We start from the raw sequence: 1,543 nt of genomic DNA, 5'->3' as shown, positions 1-1,543 counted from the left end.
AGAGAGAAACTCCATCTCAAAAAAAAAAAAAAAAAATGGCTGGACTTGAACTCAACTCAAGCGATTGCCCCAGCCTGTGGAACAGCTGGGACCAAAGGCACACACCACCACAACCAGCTTTTTCTGTGTTTTGTTTTTGTCTTTTAGTTCAACTTCTCTTTAATAACTGTTCAATAATTTCCATTCAAATACATGTTCTTAGAGAGGTATAGATATTAAAGTTTCATCTACTACTTTTTTTTTAAGTCTTACCAAATTAAGCAGAATTCGTCTACTACTATTAAGAATTTACCTCTGCTTCTCTTTTCTTTGCCCGTGCTTTCTCTACTTCATCCATTACTTTCTGGGATTCTTCCACATTCCCTTCAGCTCCTAGTTGTTCCACCTTGGCTAACAATTTACCAATTTCTTCATTTAACTCATGAACACGTTCTGCCTAAAAAAGAAATAAAAATAGGTCATGAATAAACAAGAGAATGAATTTTAAACTTCAAGGTATTTCAGAACTGCTGAGAAGAGACTTGTTATCTAAGGCAATATGAGGTTCAAGAATGCTTTCGGAGCATATCCCAAATGAACTGAGACATCAGGATGTTCTGAGCCTGCCTGCCTTACCTCAATGAAGTCAGGGCTACTACTGGGCCCAATATAACTTTCTGTCCTCTGGCGAGGTGGTGTATTCCTCATTTCAAATACTGTTTCTTCCATGATCTGGCCCTTTGTACTTTTCTAAACCATCTCTTGCTACTCCTCTACCTCACAACATAATCTATAGCTTCCCAAACTTACCCTGTTGTTTTCTACCTCTGTGACTTTGCATATACTCTTCTTTCTGGGATGGGATCCCTTACCTCCCTTCACTCATTCCAACAAGATCCAACTCAAGGGTCATTTCTGTAAAGCATTCCTAACATTCACCGCATCCCAGCCCCACTTAAACACATCAGCAAAGATGGCCATACTCTCTCCTTTGTGTCACCTTTGTATCTTTTTTGACAGTTCCTTTCATAAACATCATACTACTTTAAGGACAATTAGCTGTATTTCCCATCTTTGTATCTCCAGTGCTCAGCAAACAGCCTAGGCTCAAATATGAGTTAAAGAAATGAATTGGTGAAGCAAGCTCAGGAGTCCAACAGATCTGACTTATTGCTAAATCAATTACTATCTGTGTAATTTTGGCCACATTACTTACACCTGAATCCATTTCCTCATCTAAGAAGTACAGACAGTACCTATCCCACAAAGTAGTGAGAAATGAGAAAATACGCCTTGTATGGACACTGCATAGCACCTTGCTGATTTTCAGCATACTCGCCTGGCAACTCCACTCTGAGTCCTTAGCTTTCCACTGAGATTAACTCTTGCCTTGGGAAAGAATACGTTCCTCTTCCTTATCACTATCATCATCCTAGCAACTTAGTTCATTCTTACTGTTCTAATGGCACATAAAACATACATATAATCATTATCTTGGGCCACAAAGTCTTTGCTATATGGCCAATTATGTTAGCAAAGAAGGTTTTCATTTTTTGTTGTTGTT

At 38.6% G+C, this 1,543-nt stretch overlaps 1 protein-coding gene across 1 annotated transcript in view; it reads right to left on the bottom strand.

Moving 5' to 3' along the window:
- The window catches only part of LOC105511400 (putative RNA-binding protein Luc7-like 2), an 85,026-nt gene that overhangs the window by 16,032 nt on the left and 67,451 nt on the right, over window positions 1–1,543 (bottom strand). Inside the window, exon 5 of the mRNA XM_011941561.1 lies at window positions 290–436. Coding sequence (XP_011796951.1) covers window positions 290–436 — 147 coding nt within the window. The remainder of the gene's footprint in view (window positions 1–289; window positions 437–1,543) is intronic.

This window comes from Colobus angolensis, unplaced genomic scaffold, assembly GCF_000951035.1.
Source record: "Colobus angolensis palliatus isolate OR3802 unplaced genomic scaffold, Cang.pa_1.0 Scaffold2, whole genome shotgun sequence".
Lineage (NCBI taxonomy): Eukaryota > Metazoa > Chordata > Mammalia > Primates > Cercopithecidae > Colobus > Colobus angolensis.
The sequence above is the reverse complement of the archived record's forward strand: the minus strand, read 5'-3'. Positions and strand labels throughout refer to the sequence as shown.